General features: G+C 39.6%; 1 protein-coding gene across 12 annotated transcripts in view; it reads right to left on the bottom strand.

The window, feature by feature from the left end:
• The window catches only part of ZNF644 (zinc finger protein 644), a 77,397-nt gene that overhangs the window by 42,030 nt on the left and 19,481 nt on the right, over positions 1 to 15,886 (bottom strand). For 6 of the 12 annotated variants that reach the window (XM_073357110.1, XM_073357103.1, XM_073357102.2 and 3 more), the window contains exon 2: positions 5,555 to 5,604. The exons of 4 other annotated variants lie outside the window; for them this stretch is intronic. In XM_073357110.1, the coding sequence (XP_073213211.1) occupies positions 5,555 to 5,604 (50 nt within the window). Of the gene's footprint in view, positions 1 to 5,554; positions 5,605 to 6,677; positions 6,697 to 7,199; positions 7,933 to 15,886 lie in introns of those variants that run through there. 2 more of the 12 variants (XM_073357101.2, XM_073357100.1) reach the window with 2 other exon arrangements.

The raw sequence follows: 15,886 nt of genomic DNA, 5'->3' as shown, positions 1-15,886 counted from the left end.
GGAACAGAGGACATCAAACAGGGAGTCTGCGGGCTCTTACAATTCCTCTGCCTAAATCCTGAGGTTAGAAGTGACCCTGTTCAAGATTTCCTGGTGCATCTTGGCGTCATCCTGAGGAACTGGATGAGGGGGCCCGTGAAAGCCTCATCTGGCGACGATGAGGACGATGCTGGTGCTGCGGGAACCTCCATGTCCACTGGTGGTCCAGGAGCTTGTTCCCTGGTTCCTCCTGGGCCTGCGGGGTCCTGCCCCCCAAAGTTTCCAGGATTGGAGGGGATACCAAGACTGCTGGCCTCTCCGAGGCTCCCAACACAATGATACAGCCTTTTCTCTCCATCCAAACAGCTAGAACTCTTTTTCAGTCTCTTGTAATCTTAATTACTACATGTTTTCTGAGGCCTTGAAAAATACAGCCTTGCCCTGCTCAGATCCATTCAGAATGCTACTGCAAAGATCATTCTCTAAACCCATCACTTTGACCATGTCACTCCCTCTTTGAATCCCTTCACTAGTTCCCCCTTTTATATCGCATCAAACGTAGGCTGCTTATCTTCACCTTCTAGGCCCTTTACCGCCCACCCTTACACTGCCTATTATCTTATTCATTATCACAACATGAACCCCCGCCTCTGATGCTACCCTCCACAGCCCACTTATTGCATTTTCAAACAAGCACCTTTGCGTTTTCTCCCATGCTGCCCAGTCACACTTTGAAAGAGCTCTCCGTAAACATCCAGAAAACTACCTCATTATCTTCCTTCAAATCCCTCCTTTTGCCACAAGGCCTACAAAATACTTGACAATGGTTAGGCCACCAGTATGCTGAAATCACTGGCTATCACACTGACCAATACTGTATCATTGTTTCCTTGTACTCCCATCTGTCTTTTGTCTCATGCTTGAATAGTAACCTCTTTGGGGCAGAGACTATTTGTTCTGTGTTTGTACAGCTCCTAGAAGGATGGAGTCCTGGTCCATGACTGGTGTTCCTAAATACCATGGTAATACAAATTAATAAATAATCTCACAGAACCGCAGTTACTGAAGGCAAGCAACCATTCTTTCATCTTCAGGTGACTGTCCACATGGATTCCATTTCTGGTTGTTAAAGCAGTGATCTCATAGTTACAGTTGGGTAACTAGACATCCTACTTCAAAAAGGACTGTAGCACAGCTCTACCAATGTGGGCATCTGATCCTGAAGCCTCAGCTAAGGAGTAGTGGTAGTAAAAGTGTAGACTGATCCCCACACAGCCACCTTACACATTTCTGAAATAGGGATGCTGCTTGGAGAAGTCACAGAAGCTGCGTGAGCCCAGATGGAAGGGGTCCTAATCTGCCTGGATGGATTTAATTTAGCTACCTCGTAACAGGATTTAATTCAGTTGGATGCTCATATAGACAACCTTTGATTGGATATGGCTTGACACGTAACCTTGTCTGTAGAGGCTAAAAACAAATTTGGGAGAGCTCTTGAATGGTTTTTTCCTGTCCAGGGAGTATTTCAGAGTCTCAGGGTATGTGGTTGGCTTTCCCCTACTTTGAGTGGAGCTTCAGGAAGAAAACCAGGAACTGAAACAACTGATTTAGATAATGCCTAAGAGTCAATTCGTCTTTATGGAACACCTATCAATTATAATTAACTAGCCTAACAAATAATTACACAGTATATATAGTAAGAGGACACTGCAGGGGTTTCTCTTGGTGCCACGGGCAGTAAGACAGAACCAAGGGATGGCTGCACCTGCTCTGCCTTTTATGCCATCAGGTGGGTGGACACAAGGACATCCAGGGTGCAGGCAGAGACCCAACAGACTCTGCTGTCCAAAAAAAATATAGCCTCCTACACATGGGATGTACATGCATCAGAATTAATGTGGACAATCACTCAAAGAACTACTGCTTCATTCTGCTTTTGACTAGCTATGTAGTCTTGGGCACAGCTTTCCTATATATGAAATAACAGACATATTTACCTCACAGAGTGTTGTGAAAATACTTTATAGAGTGTTTTGATGATGTTGGGAAGCGTAGGTACTATGTGCAACGTAGGTCACCATACTAAAGGGAAAGGTATTGTTGCCTTGGAGAGGGAGCACAATAGAGAAAACGAAGCTGATATCAGGTGTCAAGAATATAAGTCTGAAGAAAAATTAAAGTGTTTGGACTTACTTTCAATAGAAAGAAAAAATTTGGAGGTGATCCAGTAGGTTTTCAAATACATGAAACTGAGTAGTAAAGTTGAGAGGGAACATTCTTCACAATGGTATAGAGATCAAAGGCTTGGAGACAATCTATAATAGTTTGGATACTAGGAAAAGAAGGCTCCAACATCCCTATTTCAGATTAAAACACACACACTCACGGAAATATTAAGTACATAAGTGATTCTAATAAATTTAAATGTGTTTCTGGAAAAGAGGGGGATTTGAGAAGTAGTGTGAAAAAAGTAGAGTGAAATTAAAATAAGCCAAACAAAGCAGACAAACATCCGGACCAGATGTTTTTTGCCAGCTGCTAAAATTTCGCATGTAATTTCCTAATGTATGTCATCCCTTCTCCCGGGACCATGTGAGGTGTCCCATAATCCCAGCTGATTAATGCAGTTAAGTGTGTTCAAATAAAATTCTGATATTATTCAACCATAGAGCTTTCTGAAGCCAAATGATATCATCACTCAGATCACCCTGAGAGAGAAAAAAAAAGGAATCTAGATGCCTTCCTTCTCGAAGATTACAGGCCTGCAGGAAGCTTTCATCCAGAAAGCACAACTCTGTACAGTGCAGGTGAAGGTCAGAGCTCACTACTTCAGACTTTTCAACAAATTTGCTAGGAGCCAGAGAGGATTCTGAATGTTTTGATTGATTGTGCTCTCTGTACTGAAAATATCGCTGAACCAGTCTATCTAAAAAGAAAAGAAAAATCTCCCCCCACATTTAAGCTATTAATACACTGTATCTACCCTGTAAATCAGGAAAAAAGCAATTAAGATAATCATTATCAGGCACGAATGTTACAGGTAACAAGGGGCCTAAAAGACTTAAATAGACACTATCCATGGCCCAACAAAAATTGTCTCCCCATCCATGGTTCTTCTATTATAAACTCAATCTGGGGGGGTAAAGATGAAAAACTTTGTGGGCATAGTTTTGCAGAGTTCTGACTGCTCTAGTTTTCAAAGTCCAGCTTGAAACTGTCATCAGTTTCAGTGTTAAACATATACATGCTACTAAGATATTGGAAACATTCTTCTCTAGCTAAATATCAACATGATACAATAATCCGTCTGTTTATACTGTTTCCTCCAAACAACAGAAGATCACACTATTCAGCCCAGAGTTACCTACTCCAGTACACAAACCTAACCCAGTAGACAAATTGACATTTCAAATTCCCAGGAAGCATTCTCCTACAAACAGTGCTGTTAGGTCCATACCTGTGAATATTATATCAGAATATTAGGACAAAAGAGGTGAAGAGACAAAGCAGCTCAATTCTATTTTAAAATGTACATTTCAATTTATTTTTAAAGCAATTTTAACTCATTTTAGGTCTACATATTAATCACAGATCAGAGAAACAAAGCAAGTTCAATATGTGTAAACCAATCCCATCCAAAATAGCAAGCTACCCATTATTTGGTTCAAAGATTACATGTTAGTTGAACAGCAAGCAGAAAATGGGATGTAGAGCCTAAATAATCAGATAAGTGAGGAAGTTTCTGTACATACAATGCCATCATGACCAGGTTTCAAGCACAGAAAGTTCCTTGAGAAAGGGGTCCTTAACTAAAGCTGCCATGCTTTAGTAGGCCAAGTAGTAATACAGAGAGCTTAAAATTATAGAGGCTCAAATTTAATTTCATTACCACAGAGAACATTTTCTATAATCTTGACTTTATAAATCTGTGTTTATAACAAATGGATCTCTATAGACTGTAGGCATATTTAGGTCTAAAATGGAGTGATGTCCCTAATAATATGGGACAGTTGAATGCATGGCTAATTTTTGGTAATGGAACCTAGCTATTATTGACCAGTGACCCATGTTTCTTAAGTCACCAATATACGTAGATATCTTTTGAACAGCATAGATATCTACGAACATTATTCTTGACAGACCCCCCAAACCTTTTTGTACTCTATCTTCTGCAGTGTTATCTCCACCTGTCTCCCCAATTCCTCCCAAGCCATGTCAATTTGTTCAAAATCATGCAGCACACTTGACTCGTTTGGCCCAGGAGTTATCTTTAGTTTAAAAAAAAAAAAATCAACCTGTTTGCATGCTTTATTTTACCATGGGATTTCCCACTTGCTGCATAGTCAGAAAGGGTTCACTTTGAAGCAGCATTTCATTCCAGCACATTTCAGAATACAAATGGCCCTGGTCATGCCTTAGGAAAAAAAAAAAAAGCTTCTCTTACATGAGTCTTGGCCAAACTCCTAGTACTCAACCCCGCTGCCTTAGAGACTCACCTGTTTGGTCCCTTAATTCCCTCCTGCACCCTGCAAGATTTCATATGAGGCCATCGGTCAGTTTCAGAAGCCAGGACAACACCCTAGCAAGAACTTAATGCTGGTGAGGTCACCTTCGATTGCAAACTCCTACCCACCTAAAAATGTATAAAGGAATGCCCACCGATAATCAAAAGAGGTTTTAAAAAGATCTACGTGAATTATTTGTTCTTCGAAGTTAGATTTGCTTAACAAACTTTAATGGGAAATAGAAGAGAAAGAGAGGTTTTCTGACTACAGAAATAGTCTGAAATCCTCCAGAAACAGAATATCAAGCAATAAAGAGAGGCCTAGAATCCAGCTTTAGTTAGAATTTCCTTGATCTGAAAATATTTATTGTGAATTGTTCCTTTTTGGCAATGCTGCAGTGAAAAAAAAAATTCTCCTCGAGAACATATATTTTGCAGTTACCTGAGAATGCCCATGTAATACTCTGAAGAATATCAATGCTTTATACTAATGTCTTTACTAGCTTGTCAGTCAGTCTCATGCCACCTGATACAGTTCCTGAGGACAGGAAAACCAAAGAATATAAGTAAACCTGATGTCCTCTGGTATTTCATTTTGTAAAACCTTAAATGTTCTGGGGGCCACTCAAATTTTCTTTGTACCAGTTAAGCGAGCTATGAACTGAATTGAATCTGAAATATAAATCTAAACAATACTTCTGCAGCACAGCAAACTACACTGTCAGCCTTTAATAATCACATGGACAATTTGTGGATAGAAATTCACATGAATGAAGCCTTCACTGTTTTTGGTTCTCCACAGCTAGCACAAGTGCAGGTTACTTTCTCGGCTGAGGATCATTTGACAGATTTGTCATCATAATGTTAAATACACAGTCAACACAAAACAGCACAAGAATTTCATTTTTTTAGATCTCAGAAGAGGAAAAATAAGCTATTACAAACAAGTAAACATTAACAGATTAATTTATTCCAATTTCTGTAAACCAGCGTTTCTGGTTATTTAAAAATAGGTGTTAACAGATAAAAGATTTGCTACATACCATTTTTATAAGCTGGTTTTCTACTTACCTTTGTCTGTTTTATTTGTATCAAGCTGCGAGGTCTGATTTAAAACAAACCTGCAAAATAACAAATAAGAATCTTAGAGCCATCATCCTGCTTAGGACCCTGTAACTATCTGATGACATACCAGCAAAGCACCAAGTGAGGAGTTTATACACATGGAGGTATTTTATCTTGCCCCAAGTTGTAAGGATCAAAATCCAAAGTCACTTTCCCTCTCACACGCACAGATATCAAGATGACTGGATAACTGTTATTATAATTAAAAAGGTGGGGAGAGACCCTGAGTATCTACAGACCTGACACACTTGATACAGTAACAAAAATGTACACAAGATATTTCTTGGATAAACTGTGTGAGCAGAGCAGGAAAATCATGTAAAAAAGTCAGGGGTTTTAAAACCCCTTGCCAACATCTTCAACATCTGCTAAGCTATTTCCCTTGACTGCAGCAAGCAACTAACTAAAAGAATAAATTCAATACCTGGATGTAAATGGAAAATGGGATGAAATGCAACATGGGTTTACCAAAGGTAGATCATGCCAAACTAACTTGATATCTTTCTTTGAAAAGACCTGATTTTTTTAGACAGAAATGCAGTAGATCTAATCTATCTGGACTTCATTAAAGCTTTTGATACAGTCCCACATGGGACACGGGATATAATTAGTTAAACTGGAGCAGATGAGGATTAGTACAAGAATTGTAAAAGACAAGTTGTGCCTAAAGGAGAACTATTGGGCTGGAGGGCGGTTACTAGTGGAGTTCCTCAAGGTCCAGTTTTGGGACTGATCTTATTTAACAGTTTTATTAATGAGGTTATTACAAAAAGTGGGAGCCTGTTAATGAAACTTGCTGATGACACAAAGTTGGAAGGCATTGTCAATACAGGAGGATCACAATATTGTACAAGAAGAATTTGGATGGCCTAGAGTATCAGTGCGATTGTATAACTGAGTTGCCTGTGCTGGTGGGGGACTGGACTCAGTGGCCAAGGGAGTTCCAGTCCTGGGTCTTATATTCCTAAATCTCATGTTTAGAGCTTTAGCCAGTTACTTGCAAGGGTCAGGAAAGAATCTGTCCCCCCCCCACAAATGCATTTTAGGGGGGTTGTTCCCCCCCCCTTACTTTAAAACATCAGAGATGGTCACATCTGGAGATGGGGCACCAGACAGGATGAGCCTCTGCTCTTAGACAGAAAAGAGAATTCTCTTTCAGATGCTCAGTCAAACTGATTGCTATATTCGGGATCAGAAAGAAATTTTTCATAAGGTCATATTGGCAGGGATCTTGGAGGATTTTTCACTTTCCTCTGCAACATGGCGAGCTGGGTACTTGCTAGGATCACCTCGGCATACCTCAACAAATCAACTCCCTGTCATTGCAGGGGCTTTAGTGCACCTCAGTCCCTCCTGTTCTCTGCCTGTGGCACACAATATTTTATTCTATAATACTTTATTCTAATCCAGGTTATTGTGCTCAATATAGGCATAACCGGGTGAGGTTTAGTAATATACAGGAGGTCAGACTAGATGATCTATCTGGTGGTCCCTTCTGGGACTCAATGAATCTGACTCTATTAAAGAAGACAAGGAAGCAAGTGGGAAAAGTGAGAACAATTTTTCTAAACCATTTAGAAGAATCACTAACCTTTTTGAGACCAAGTGCTGAAGGACATCAGAGCTGGGCCACACTAAGGCCTTGTCTTCACTAGGAAAATTGTGTTTTTAAGGTGTTGGCTAACACCCCTTAGAGTTTATTCTTGACCAGCTAACCTGTTAAAATCCTAGTATAGACCAGGCAAATTGTAGTCTTAACACGTGGTTAACATGTTTTACCTAACACATTAAAAATACACCTTCCCCTCAGTGTAGATGTGGCTTCAAAGGGCTTTGGCTTGGCTGATTTAGTTAAAGTGATTCAGATAAGTCACTTCTCTTCCCTGCTCATCCCCTCCAACCAGACTCCAGCCCCAAACTACCCAAGTATAATTTTATGAACCCCTGTGATTTGAAACAGGGTCATATCCCCTATAATCCCATTTTGGACTGCACAGATTAAACAATTCTACCGAAAGAGCTCTATATAGGGTTACCATACATCTGGGTTTTCCTGAACATTTCCTCTTGTTTGATCCTCCTCCGCCTTCTGTCTGGGCAGATTTTTCGAGTAAGAGGAAATGTCCAGGATTTTTGCGAAGCAGACACTGCAGCTCAGAAAGAGCTGGCTCCAGATCCGGATTAATCCCTGCACTGCAGCCACCCGCTCCCACCCACTCAAGCCCTGGCTCCCAGCCCTGGAAAGGGGAAGAGGCAAAGAGGCACTGATGGACAACTGGAGCTGTTTCCAAGGCCTGCACCAGTCGCCCTGCCTGTGTGTGACAGGAAGCACCACTGCCCCCCAACTCGAGACTGAGGCTGCAAGTACCTGCTCCAACACCCCCAGGTACCCCTCCCAGTACCCACACCCCAAATACCCCCTTCTGTACCTTCCAAACCCCCTTCCAATACACCGACCCCTCCAGCACCCCCCAAATACGCCCTGCACCTCCAAATACCCCCTCCCGTACACACACCCCTCCAGCACCCACCAAATGCCCCTCCCAGGACACACACCCTTCCCATACCGCCCAAATACCCACGCCCAGTAGACACCCCTCCAACTGTACCTTCTCCTCCAGCTCCCCCTTCCCACTCCCCCACCCCCCGACAGCGTCCTCTTTTTGGGAACCTGAAAGATGGTAACCCTAGACGTAGAGTAAATCAAGACAGTAATGAATACGAAACATTCCCTCCCTTCAAATCCTATGGCTTGACACTGTTACAGCCTCTCTTCACTATGAAGACGACAGAGTTTAAAGGTGATGAACAATATTTTTAAAAATTGAGCTTATAACTTTTTCTTCTTTTATGCTGTATGGAGAAAATCCAGAAGGCTGTTCTCTCCCTTTTTTCCTGCTTTATATTGTTTGAAATGCTGATGTCTTGTTAGATAATATACTCTGGTTTCGCTAGTGGGCCTTTCAGAAGACTCAAGGACATATGTGTGAACTCTCACATCGTGACTGGAAAGCAAAGGAGTGGAATATTTAGCAAAGACTTACCAAAAATTATAAAGTAAGTCACTGAAATTAAATAAAAACACAAAACCAGAGTTTTAAGGCTATATCTTTACTGCACAGTTAACTTTGGCTCTTACTTGGGTGTTGCCCCTAACCTCCCTCCCAGCCACACAACTCTCTCACCTGAGTTTAGTGATGCTTTAAACCCAGGCTAGCTGGCCTGACTGGTGAGGATATAAGCTACAGCTCAGGTGCTGCTTTCACTCAGGCTGGTAACCCAGTCACTTTGTAGCGAGAACACAGGCTAAATCACTCAATTGCTGAGAGTCATCTAATGTCTTCCCCCAGTTCCCCTTGTATGCCCAGAAGGACAGAAAAGTTCTCCCACAATTCACTGGGAAAAGAATCAAAAAGACTGATTCAATTTACTGTACCACCAAAAAAAAAAAAAAAGGGATGTGCCCCCAGAAGTCCTAGCAACACACACCATTGAGGACACGTTAACTTGGGTATGGCTTTGCAGTGTGGCTCCTCACACCAGGCTATGCTTACCTGGGTCCTCATACACAGGTGCTGATCACTTCAGCTATCTCTGCAGTGAAGACATCCCTTTAGGATATGTCTACACAGCAACTAGACACTCACGGCTGGCCTGTGCCCACTGACTTGGGATCACGGGGCTTGGGCTACAGGATTGTTTCATTGCTGTGTAGGCTCCTGTACTCCAACACCCTCCTTACCGCTCAGGGTTTTAGAGCCCGGGCTCCAGACCAAACTCGTATGTCTACACAACAATGAAGCAGCCCCACTACCCAAGCCCCGCGAGCCTGAGTTGGCTCTTTGCAGTGTAGACATACTCTTAGACAACTTAACTAAAAGTCCCTTTCCCCATCATACTTCCCTCAAGGCTGGACAGAATTTAATTCCTAATGATAAAAAAGGAGAGGAGTGGGGGAGATGTTTTTGTTGTTGTTATTATTAAATTAAAAACTTTTCAGGCCTTGATTATCCATCATAAAGCAGCAAGAAAGGGCACCAGCCTTGCAGGTTATTTATAATAACTCTTATGCTCAACTGTGGCCCAAACATGTTATTAGCAAGTATGATCCACTTGTGTAGACAGTGCAACTAGGTTATAATCAGATTTTTAAAATGCTTTAGTCCAAGTCACTTGCTTTCATAACGTGAATGTGTCTTACACATTCAGAAGCCCAAAAGCTGGCATCAAAATAAGTAGACACTAAAGTAAAACTTTGCACTTTGGCCATGTCCTCAAAGAGCCACAGTAGCTCCAACCATGTTTCTCTGACCAGTGAAAACAGGAATTTTTATTGCTAAGAACCATACAATAGAATCTTCAAATCTTTTGACCACACTACTTAGGGAAACATTAGCAATAACTGTACTTAAAATGTATCTGTAAGTAGCAGGTTTCTGATCTAAATGTGGACAGAACATAGTCCTCTGAAGAAAGAGACTATAGTTTAGTTCTCAAATTAGCCTGTATAAAATAGCAAAAAACGTACGTAAAATTAAAATGTATACATTTCTCTTGAGGATTTTGATTTTCCTTAAAAGATAGATCTTTTGCAGTCCCCAAATCAAAAGCACATTAGAAGTCTTTCAGGAACAAAAATGAAGTACTATAATCTGTAATGTATTGGTATACTACTACAATAGGAATATTCAACCAGGAAACAAGGGGTCTGCGGAGAAATAATGGTAATAAAAACAGCACACACACACCTACAAGATAGAGAAAACAAAAAAACGCAGGATTCCCAACAAAGACAAATGTTTTAAGACAAAAATAGAATCAGTAGCTCACCAGAAAAGCTAAAAGATCATTCATTATGCTATTTGTTCACAAACTGCAGTCCACAAAGTAGTGACTGGTCACACAGCAGTTACCAAAAAACCCTTTCCCAATATAATGTTCCCAAATGAGGAATTGCTGGGATTCTCACAGGGATGTTCAGAGATTTAAGGCCATTGCAATCATCTTCTAGCCAGACCTTCTATATAAAAGGTCAAAGAATTTTATCCAGTAATTCCTGGATCAAGCTCACATCCTATGGTTCAGCTTCAGTATATTTTATAGAAAGATATCTAATCCTGATGTAAAGACTTCAAATGATGGAGAATTCACCACAGATCTTGGTAAATTGTTCCAAAAGTTAATTTCCCTAATTTAAAAAAAAATCTGCATTTTGTTTCTAATCTGAATTTATCTTCTTTCAGTTTCCAGTCACTGACTCTTATTATGCCTTTGTCTGCTATTATCAGATATCTCCCTGTCTACTTACTTACAGGCTGTGATCAAGTCACCTCTTAACCTTCTCTTTGAAAAGCTGGCAGTTGTGAGTGGAAAGAGAAGTCATCCCTGCAACCATGAATGGGAGGGATGGTAATTCATAAATCTCTCTAATAAAATCTGTTTCATGCTATGAATTTTTGAGAAGCACTGGACTATGCTATTGTGGCCTGTGTAAAGGCTACGATGAATCTACATTGATTAAATAAAAGCCTGCAGCGCTCCTGTCAACACTTTATATTTTTTCTGAGGGAATCATCTATCTTCATATCTGTTTATTCCATCAGGACGGAGCCCTTTCCCAAATGAATTCTTGTCATTTGCTAAGGAATCTACTGCTGCATCCACCTTTGATATTTGCAACTGCTGATCCTAGGCATACACTACAAACTTTTTCTGAATTATATTGATCAGGGGTGTGACGAGGTGTGATTTTGACTGACAGCTGACCTGGCAAAAACCCTGAGCATAGACACAGCTATACCAGCAAAACTGCACTTTTGCCAGTATAACTTATTTCACTTGGAAGGAGGGGGTGGCCCAGAATAAGCAATAATAGGAAAAGCACAGTTTTATCAATATAAACTACATCCACGCTAGGAGAGCTCTGCCAGCATAGCATACCAGTGTTGCTATACCAGCAAAGCCTTCCAAGTGTAGTCCTGATCTCAGACACTTTCTGGAGTTTACAAGACTTCATTATCTGTTAGGTATGAAATTTACACTCAGTAGGATGTTCCCGCTCCAAAATTATAATCGGAGAAATGCAAGTTAAAAAAAACTTACTTATCAGAAGGAAAAGATTTCACCATGTTCACTTTCTGGCTTTCACTTGTTGCAGGCCTGAAGTATTAGTGTCTTACCATGATCTTAAAGAGATCTGAAGACCTTAAGAACTAAGGTGAGAAGGATTGGGAGAAAGAACAGAGTGTATACACACTAGGAGAGTACTAGCTAAACCCCAGCTTCCCCATCTAGGGAAGTATGAACTATATAACCACCTCATGAGGTACTCCTCTTCCCACTTATGTAATTGCCTCTGAAATGGACTGAAAAAAAGTAGCACTTATCTGAGGCCAGTCATTTCTGAGTCAGTTACTATAGCTGACTCAGCAGTTGGACTGAGTACGTGTACTCATCAGATTGCAATCACTCACATAGGCAATCAGCAAGGCTAACTAGCTCTATATGAGGTACACAGCTTCCTGTTCCTTTTAAATGCTTACATAGGGAGGAACCCTGGATGATCTATATGGTTCATTCAGGAGTCTGAAATTACTTTATCCACATCCGATTCCTAAGAGTAAAAGTAGCACCCAGGGTGGAGCAATTTAGATCATTGGTTTACATCATGATTTGAACACATGATTTTTTAAAAATTGATTTAAATCAGGTTTGAGGCTTTGTAAAACTAATGTGATAACCTGTGCTACTGAAATGTAAAAGTTATAAAGAGCTAAATTATAAATGCTTCTTTTAGGGCTGTCAAGCGATTAAAAAATTTAATTGCACTGTTAAACAATAATAGAATACCATTTATTTAAACATTTTTGGATGTTTTCTACATTTTCAAATATAATGATTTCAATTACAACACAGAATAGGCTCTAAAGTTTTCCATTGGTTTGTTTTTGAGTGTAGTTATATAACAAAAAAAAATAAATCTACATTTGTAAGTTGCACTTTCCCGACAAAGAGATTGCACTACTGTACTTGTATGAGGTGAATTGACAAATACTATTTCTTTTATTTTTACAGTGCAAATATCTGTAATAAAAGAATATATTGATCGGGGTGTGATTTCAATTACAACACAGAATACAATATATATGAAAATGTAGAAAAACATCCAAAATATGTAATAAATTTCAATTGGTATTCTATTGTTTAACAGTGCGATTAAAACTGCGATCATAATTAATTTTTTAAAATTGTGTTTAATTGTTTTGAGTTAATCACGTGAGTTAACTGTGATTAATTGACAGCCCTAGCTTTTTTCTTTTAATGCCAGGAGTAAGCTATCTTATTTAAATTTTACAAAACTGCTAGAGGCAAAACAAAATATTGAAAATTAAAACACTGATCCTGCAAGCACTAAAAGGGGTAAGTAACTTTATGAATTAACCCATTGACTTCAATTTGACTACTTGAGCTTAAAGTTAAGCATGTGCACAAAAGTGTTTGCAGTATCAGAAGCTGAAACTGTATTTTTATTTAACATTTCTCCTAGAGGCCAAAGGCTTCTCTACATTTGCTCAAGAAACCTTCCCTTATACTAAGGAGAAGAAAACCAGACTTAGACCAGGTCTACACTATAATCTTACACCGGTATAACAATGTCACTCAGAATGTGAAAAATTCACACCCCTGAGCGACATAGTTATCCAGACCTATTCCCCTGTGTAGAGAGCACAATGGCAGCTACGTCAATGGGAGAAGCCCTCCCGTCAGATAGGTGTACATCTGCCCTTAGCTTCCTGAATCTGCTGCTAGATTTGGCCAGTCAAATGAGCTTTTGGGTCTAGAAGAAAACTAATCTCAGAGAAGTTTCAGAGTAGCAGCTGTGTTAGTCTGTATCTGCAAAAAGAAAAGAAGTACTTGTGGCACCTTAGAGACTAACAAATTTATTTGAGCATAAGCTTTCGTGAGCTACAGCTCACTTCATCGGCTGCTCAGAGAAGTTGCATTTATTCCTTTGTCCAATCACCCTAATTGAAGAACTGATAGTACACATGCAAGCCTCACCACGGTTTTGGGGAGCTCTGCGATCTCTCAATTTTCTGGTCTTAGAGAAAGTTTTTATTTGCTGACAGTCCTAATCATAGATGGTGAAACAGTTCAAAGAGATGCCTGATGAGCACACAAAACAAACAGAACTGATGGTAACAAAAAATGAAATAAAACAAAACATACCACCACCCAACTTCATAGCCTATACAGTCCAGACAAATAGATTACAAGTCTCTACATGCCAAAAAAGAAAAACAAAGCAGTGAAGAATTGTGTCTCTCAGTGAGAGGGAAAAAAGTAATTAAAGGAGCTAAAATGAGGAATGAATGAAAAGGTACGGAACAAGGACATGCACTTCATCAATTAAGATACTTACAGATATGGATATTTATTCCAAACTTATACAATGCTACTAAATGACTAAAAGAGCCCTCCCTCATGTCAGAAAGAAAGAAATCCCCAGTAGACTGTAGACTCTTGGATGGACAAACAGAATTTACTATTAAAAATAGAAATGGTTATTTTCTTCCCTCCGCATTCCTAAACAAACAAAAATATTTAATTTTAAGAAGTTTCTGTTAGAGAGGGGAGGGGAGGAAAGAGAACAGAATTCAAATACTATTTTTTTAAAAAACTGTTTGGGCAGTATACAGTCAAAGCAATGAACAAGTAAATGACTGAACTGTAAGTGTACAAATGAAAATGGCAAAGTTTTGAAAACATTTTATTGCCTCAAACCCTTAACAGATTACATATGTGTATTTATTACTTGAAAGTTTACTTACTCTGCAAAAGAAAAACAAATGATTAGTGGTAATACTACATAGAGTTAACACAATATTTATTAAAAAAAAATGTGTTTGCCACCTCTTGCTATGTCAGCGTCTGGGGTCTCTTACAATAAGAACTGCCATGTAGTAGGATTACATCAAAGATACAAGAAACAATGCAATTCAATTCTTTACCTTCACCCCTGCCATCTTAAGTTACAAATTAGAGATATCACACTGATACTCGGTTGTATGTCTTTCAGCACCACCTTTTACCTTAGTTATCTTGACCAAGTAAACTAGCTGTCTCAATTTCCTTCATCTATATATCTCAAAACTAACAGCTTCTCTTGAACAAGGAAAGCTAACTCAAACATAATGCAAGTCTCTCTCTCCATTTCACTCCGATCCACAAGTTGCTTCCACTATATATAAGCTTGGCAACATCCTTTTTGCCCTAACCTTCTTTTAGGTCTATGTGTCAGCAAAATCTCTCCAACACATTAGCAGTACGTGATACTGGCATGACATGTCACCTGCTGACATTTTCTCTCCTGTTTGAATTATAGAAAATTCCTTTTTCTATAGTATCACCAAGTCAAAGCTCTGTAATCTCCAGTATGCACAAACTACAGCTGTCCATCATCTCACATTTACAAAGCTGCATGAACATACAAACTCAACACAGAAAAAGACTTGGACTATAGAGATCCTATTTTATTTCATGGACTTCATTCCATAGCAACAGCTATTATTAGGGTACCGTGTTTCCATTCCAAACCCCCATTTTCAGCTGCTTATAGGCTGAGAAGTTTTAGACTTGACCTCTGCCCCAAGGTGAATATTTCTGAAGCTTTTAGCAAGAATAGTTCAGCCATTTTTGAGGAACACACATTTTCCCCATTACAAAAAAATAACATTGAAAGCACTTCTCTTAGATATTTAAAATCTGAAAACAAAACTTTCTTAATTAAGAAGTGCTTGAATGTTTCTGAAACACTGCATGAGAAAAGAGTACTATCCAAGGGACAGGCTGGTACCTACAAACTGCTGCCCACCTAGCTTCCACTCCCCTCACTCTTGTTCTGCTTCCTGCTCTGGTTTATATAACTGAGCTGCTAGGGCCGGGCAGAGTCTTGTTGATTATCCCCAGGCTGCAGGTGACAGGCTACAGACAGTCACTTAACGGGATATTAGCCTTTTCTCATGCACTCTTTCCCAGTGTTCCAGTGAAAAAATTTTTATTTGAAAAACTGCACTTCATGCTTTGTTTTTTAAAAACAAAAGTGCATAAGTCAAGCTTATATATTCAAGCTTAACTTTTCCATTTCCTGACTTGCAGGCTTCACAGTTCAACTTTAAAAATATAAACTCCTCCCCCCACCCCAAAAGGGAAAATGCATTTTACTTATAATAGTTTGAGATCTTAAAACAGTTATTTCTTCATCAGGAACTACACTTT

The sequence above is a fragment of the Lepidochelys kempii genome, chromosome 8 (assembly GCF_965140285.1).
Source record: "Lepidochelys kempii isolate rLepKem1 chromosome 8, rLepKem1.hap1, whole genome shotgun sequence".
NCBI lineage: Eukaryota > Metazoa > Chordata > Testudines > Cheloniidae > Lepidochelys > Lepidochelys kempii.
The sequence above is the reverse complement of the archived record's forward strand: the minus strand, read 5'-3'. Positions and strand labels throughout refer to the sequence as shown.